Source organism: Hemitrygon akajei, chromosome 1 (genome assembly GCF_048418815.1).
Source record: "Hemitrygon akajei chromosome 1, sHemAka1.3, whole genome shotgun sequence".
NCBI classification, from domain to species: domain Eukaryota; kingdom Metazoa; phylum Chordata; class Chondrichthyes; order Myliobatiformes; family Dasyatidae; genus Hemitrygon; species Hemitrygon akajei.
In genome coordinates, this window is record NC_133124.1 from 122,828,922 (window position 1) to 122,835,364 (window position 6,443).

The 6,443-nt window shown below is 42.8% G+C and overlaps 1 protein-coding gene across 1 annotated transcript in view; it reads right to left on the reverse strand.

The window, feature by feature from the left end:
* riok1 (RIO kinase 1 (yeast)) overlaps positions 1 to 6,064 on the reverse strand; it is a 60,616-nt gene extending 54,552 nt beyond the window's left edge. Inside the window, exon 1 of the mRNA XM_073051109.1 lies at positions 5,940 to 6,064. Coding sequence (XP_072907210.1) covers positions 5,940 to 6,010 — 71 coding nt within the window. The 5' untranslated portion in view covers positions 6,011 to 6,064. The remainder of the gene's footprint in view (positions 1 to 5,939) is intronic.
* Between the last annotated feature and the right edge of the window lie 379 nt (positions 6,065 to 6,443).

Below are 6,443 nucleotides of genomic sequence, written 5' to 3' on the forward strand. Positions count from 1 at the left end.
GACAAAACAAGACTACCCAGACACACTAAGTCAGGAGGCCAACTCTACCACCCAACAAACCAAAAACTAAAGCTACAAGACCTGCACAAAACCATATAGTTAAAACATACAGTTACAACAGTGCAAACAATAGCATAATTGATAAAAAAAACAGACCATGGGCACAGTAAAAATAGTCCAAAAATGTTAAACGACTAAGTTGAAGTCAAAAGTTTACATACACCTTAGCCAAATACATTTAAACTCAGTTTTTCACAATTCCTGACATTTAATCCTAGAAAACATTCTCTGTCTTAGGTCAGTTAGGATCACTACTTTATTTTAAGAATGTGAAATGTCAGAATAATAGTAGAATGATTTATTTCAGCTTTTATTTCTTTCATCACATTCCCAGTGGGTTAGAAGTTTACATACACTTTGTTAGTATTTGGTAGCATTGCCTTTAAATTGTTTAACTTGGGTCAAACAATTTGGGTAGCCTTCCACAAGCTTCTCACAATAAGTTGCTGGAATTTTGTTCCATTCCTCCAGACAGAACTGGTGTAACTGAGTCAGGTTTGTAGGCCTCCTTGCTTGCACATGCTTTTTCAGTTCTACCCACAAATTTTCTATCGGATTGAGGTAAGGGCTTTGTGATGGCCACTCCAAAACCTTGATTTTGTTGTCCTTAAGCAATTTTGCCACAACTTTGGAGGTATGCTTGGGGTCATTGTCCATTTGGAAGACCCATCTGCAACCAAGCTTTAACTTCCTGGCTGATGTCTTGAGATGTTGCTTCAATATAGCCACATAATTTTCCTTCCACAAGATGCCATCTATTTTGTGAAGTGCACCAGTCCCTCCTGCAGCAAAGCAATATGATGCTGCCACCCCAATGCTTCACGGTTGGTATGGTGTTCTTTGGCTTGCAAGCGTCACCCTTTTTCCTCCAAACATAACGATGGTCATTAAGGCCAAACAGTTCAATTTTTGTTTTATCAGACCAGAGGACATTTCTCCAAAAAGTAAGATCTTTGTCCTCATGTGCACTTGCAAACTGTAGTCTGGCTTTTTTATGGCAGTTTTGGAGCAGTGGCTTCTTCCTTGCTGAGCAGCCTTTCAGGTTATGTTGATACAGGACTCGTTTTACTGTGGATATAGATACTTGTCTACCTGTTTCCTCCAGCATCTTCACAAGGTCCTTTGCTGTTGTTATGGGATTGATTTGCACTTTTCGCGCTAAGTACGTTCATCTCTAGGAGACAGAATGCGTCTCTTCCTGAACAGTATGACGGCTGCGTGGTCCCATGGTGTTTATACTTGCGTACTATTGTTTGTACAGATGAACATGGTACCTTCAGGCGTTTGGAAATTGCTCCCAAGGATGAACCAGACTTGTGGAGGTCTACAATTTTTTTTCTCTTGAGGTCTTGGCTGATTTCTTTTGATTTTGTTTGTAAACTTCTGACCCACTGGAATTGTGATATAGTCAATTAGAAGTGAAATAATCTGTCTGTAAACAATTGTTGGAAAAATTACTCATGTCATGCACAAAGTAGATGTCCCCAACGTCTTGCCAAAACTATAGCTTGCTAATATGAAATCTGTGGAGTGGTTAAACAATGAGCTTTAATGACTTCAACCTAAGTGTATGTAAACTTCTGACTTCAACTGTACCTTCTACACTCATACTGTCAAGGTTTATAACAAACAGCAAGAGTCCCTGCACTGATCTCCACAGCAGAACTCAATTGTTACAGGCCTCCTACTGCAAAACCTCCAAGACGACCACAACCTTTTCACAGGGTTTGGAGGCTTGCATGCCTCAATGACCCGGAGAACTACATTGGTTGGACTCAGGCCTTTATTCTTTGGCTCTTGGTAGAGTCACCCATGCCAAACAGGTCAAAGTGTAGAGTCCAGACTAAGTGTGGTCCTCCAGGTTCAAGGTTTCAGCTCAGGGCTAACAACCTTGACTCATCAAACAAAACTGTTACTGAAACAGCAGTGAAGAATCCTTCTAGATCTGAGTGCGACAGTATTCCCAAGTTACCACCTGGAACTTGAATGACTGACAGTAGTGAAAACCAAGAGGAAGCTACTGACACAATGGAGGCCCTGATCACCACCAGAGATGGAGAACCTTCATTGCTGCCCTAAATGCCAGTGGCGTAACAGGCAGTAGGGCCTATTTCAAAAATAACCTCCACTAATCAAGCTCTGCTGCCAATTACCAAGCCAACGTCAGACCCAATTGGGCAAATTGCTCCACATTTCATAGGCTCTTGAACCAGTTTCACCTGTGGGATTTTAATCTGATTGCCACTTTTGTTCCAAGGGTTACCTTCTTGCTGCTAATATTTCCTTGAATTTGCCTTCCTGTACCATTTCATGCAACCTCTTTGCCCCAATTACTTTTTAAATACTTTATTCTTCAGAGCCCATTATTTTCAACACACCAAGTCATAAACTACCTTTTTTCTCTATTCAACTTTTCAATACCCTTTGATACCCATGATTTTTGACTACTCTCGATTGGATTTGTTGAACGCACCTTTCACTATCAGGGAAACACATTGACCCTGAGCTCTATTTCATTTTGAATATCTCCATTTGTTACTTATACATTAATCTACATGAAATGACTACCAGGTCCTACCTTCAAATCCTCGACTATATTTACAAGAGATTAGATGCAACGTCATCCCTGTTCCAGAACTATCTTTGTATTAGCTCAAAGAGCATGCCAGAATGTACTTTAAAAAGTTCTGCCCTGCTGCCCCTCCACCATCAAGCCTTTTGCACTAAATCAAATCCCAGTTCGTATCAGGGAAGATGAAATCCCCTAATCTTTTTATGGTTCTCCATGATCTTCTGCACATCCGTTTCTCTATCATCCATCACAGTTTGGAGGCTGGCAGCACATCCACAGCAAATGATCACTTTTTTGTCGTTTCACAGGTTCTTCCATGTCGTATATTATTGTAATACCTACTGCACAAAAACAGGCTCTTCAGCCCATCTAAGTCCATGGCAATCTGAACTTCTGTCTAGTTCATCCATAGGCACTCGATATTCCGCCAAAATCCTCTCATCCATGTACCTTAAATGTTACAATTGAACCTGCGCTGACAGAGCTTGCAACATCCCGAGTGAAGCTTCCCCTCAGATTCTCCAAAAATATTTCATTTTTCACACCAAACCTATGATCTCTAGTTCTCGTCTCACACAACTTGAAGAGGAAAAAAACTCTGCATGCATTCATCCTTATCTATACCCCTCAATTTTCTATCCCAGCAGGGGTGTCAAACTCATTTTAGGTCACGGGCTGGATTGAGTAAAATGCAGCTTCATGCGGGCCGGATCAGTCGGACGCGTGCGAACGCAGCTTTCGTTGCCTCCGTTTTTTCAGCCTGCTCTCATGTGTCTCAGTCTCTGCTATAACTACAAAGTGTTTCACTTTACAAATTCCGTTTCTTATGAAGAGGACTGCCGAGCAAGACTGCCGAATAAACACTAAAAACCCTGAAAACCTGGTACCTGAATAAACTCAGCATTAGCCATATCATACGCTATAGGCGCTTTGATTACTGGGGCCAGCTTTAATAGTAATTAGATATTATCTCGCGGGCCAAAGATAATTCCACCGCGGGCCTTGAGTTTGACATATATGCATTATAAGATCATCCCTCATTCTCCTGCCCACAGGAAATCTCGTCCTACACTTTTTAACCTTTCCTCATTCAGGTCCTCAAGTTCTACAACATCCAGGTAAATTTTTTCTGCTCTTTTTCAAGCTTGATATCATTCCAAAATTTCAGCCTCACCAACATCTTGTATAACTTCAACATAACTTCACAACTCCAGTACTCAATGTGACAAATGCTATCCACCGGTGATTCCAATTGGGGCCCTGTATTCTCAAGACACTTTGTTCTACCACACACCTCAGAGCCATACCATTCCCTGTGTAAGTCCTTCCAAAGTGCAACACTCATATTTGCATTAAATTTCATCTGTCATTTTCAGCCAATTTTCCCAACTGGTCGAGGTTACACTGGAAGCTTTCTCAATGTCCAAGACACCCCCATGTCAGTCTTGGTATCATCCACAAATTTGCTAATCTAGTTTACCACATCAATGTTAAGTCATTAATATAGATGATAAGCATCAATGTCTTGATCCCTGTAGCACACTACTAGTCACAAGACTCCAGAGTGACAACCATCCACCACTCCTACTCCCTGGCTTCTCCTGCTAAGCCAATGTTGGATCCCAGTGGCCACTTTATCCACGCAACTTAACCTTCTGAACTCGCTTCCATTGTAGGAGGTTGGCAAAAGCCTTGCTAAAGCCCATGTAGACAATATCCACCACCTTTCATAGAAACACAGAAAACCTACAGCACAATACAGGCCCTTCAACCCACAATGCTGTGCCGAACACATACTTATTTTAGAAATTACCTGGCATTACCCAGAGCCCGCTATTTTTCTAAGCTCCATGTAGCTATCCAGGAGTCTCTTAAAAGACCCTATCGTATCTGCCTCCACCACCATTGCCGGCAGCCCATTCCATGCACTCACCACTCTCTACGTAAAAAAATTACCCCTGTACCTACTTCCAAACGCCTTAAAACTGTGCCCTCTCATATTAGCCATTTCAGCCCTGAGAAAAAGCCTCTGACTATCCACACGATCAATGCCTCTCACCTCACCAACCTTCTTTGCAACCTCCTTAAACAAAACACTGATTGGTTAGACATGACCTACCATGCACAAAGCCATGCTATCAACATGATATCCTACTTCCCTAGTGCAGTAACAGATCACATTAATATTTATATTTCCCTCTGATTTTGCCTGAAGAATTCATACCTTGGAAAGCTGAGTTGCCAGTTCTGACCAATTTTCAATTCAGCTTCAATAATAGCAACATCATCAATCCCCAGATGTTGAACACCAGTCTTTAGACTTACTAGTCAGGCTTCTTACATTAATATAGATGCAATCCAAGCTAGCTTTCTCTTATGTATCTGGTCATTTAATCCACTTTCCATACTTGTCTGTTCTTCATCTGCTAACTGTGCACGTGTTTTCTTTAGCAACAACCTATCAGTTACACAAGAGGTTCTGCAGGTGCTGGAAATCTGAAGTAACACACACAAAATGCTGGAGAAACTCAGCATCTATGGAAAGGAGTAGAGTCGAAATTTTGGGGTGAGACGAGTCATCAGGGCAGAAAGAGGGAAGAAGACAGAATAAGTAGGTGGGGAGGGGAAGGAGTACAAGCGAGAAGGTGATTGGTGAAGGCAGGTGGGGGGGGCAATAATTGGAAAAAGTAAAGAGTTGTGAAGAAGGAATCTGACGGAGAGGAGAGTGGACCGTGAGAGAAAGGGAGGGGGGGGGGGCACCAGGGGAGGTGACAGACAAGTAGGGAGAAGAGAAGGGGTAAAATGGGAGTCAGAATGGGGAATTGGAAAAGTGATGGGGGGGGGGAGGGAATTACTTAACGTTAGAGAGATTGATGTACATGTCGTTAGGTTGGAAGTTACCCAGACAGAAATTGAGATGTTGCTCTTCCAACCTGAGTGGCCTAATTCAGGCATTAGAGGAGACCATGGACTTTCATGTCAGTACGAGAAAGGGGACTGGAATTAAAATGGTTGGCCGCCCGGAATTCCTATTATTTAAATGTTAGTTCAGTACAAAGGTGCTGAAGAAAGCAATACAATTCCTGCCTCAGTTCTTATTCCGTGCTAAATTCACCGGTTTTTGGAAATTCTCTGGCCAGAGTAGAGAGGACAACTGATGACACCATCTCAAAAGCTCCCATTAACACGGCCACGGGGTCGTTGCTGAGGGGTGGGGGAGACTGGTAAGACCCTGACATGACACAGAAGAAACGGTCTCTTCACTTCTCTTGGCAGCTGCCAGCGCAGAACCCGAGAAGATATTTACCTCTCCCCGGACTCGGCATCGTCAAACTGTCCGGGAACCGGCGTGTCTCCCGAGGAACGGAAAACGTCCATTTGCCACAGTCACCACGCCGTCTCGATCTACGGCACCCTCGCCGCTCCAAACAGGACGTGACGTCCGCTCTCCAACAGCGCCGACAAAACGCGTTTTCGAAATGGAACAGCTGTTAGAAAGGAACTTTTTTGATTCCCACTAGAGATGGCAAAGGCGCGATCTTGAAAAGAACTAAGTCCCGCCAAGGAGGATGCATTTACTGTAGGTTTTAATAAAAGATAGTATTTTAATTTAAAGAGAAAAAAATCAGAAATAACAGGTGTTCGTCGTTTAAGTTAGTACACTTTGAAATGGAATATCGTAAACTTGCGAAGCGGTACTATCCCTGTCCTGATGCAATGTTTCAGCCGACACGTCTTTCCTCCCACCGATACTGCTCGACTGGTTGAATTCATCCAGCAGACCGTGTGTTGCTCCTATCTCTGACAATAT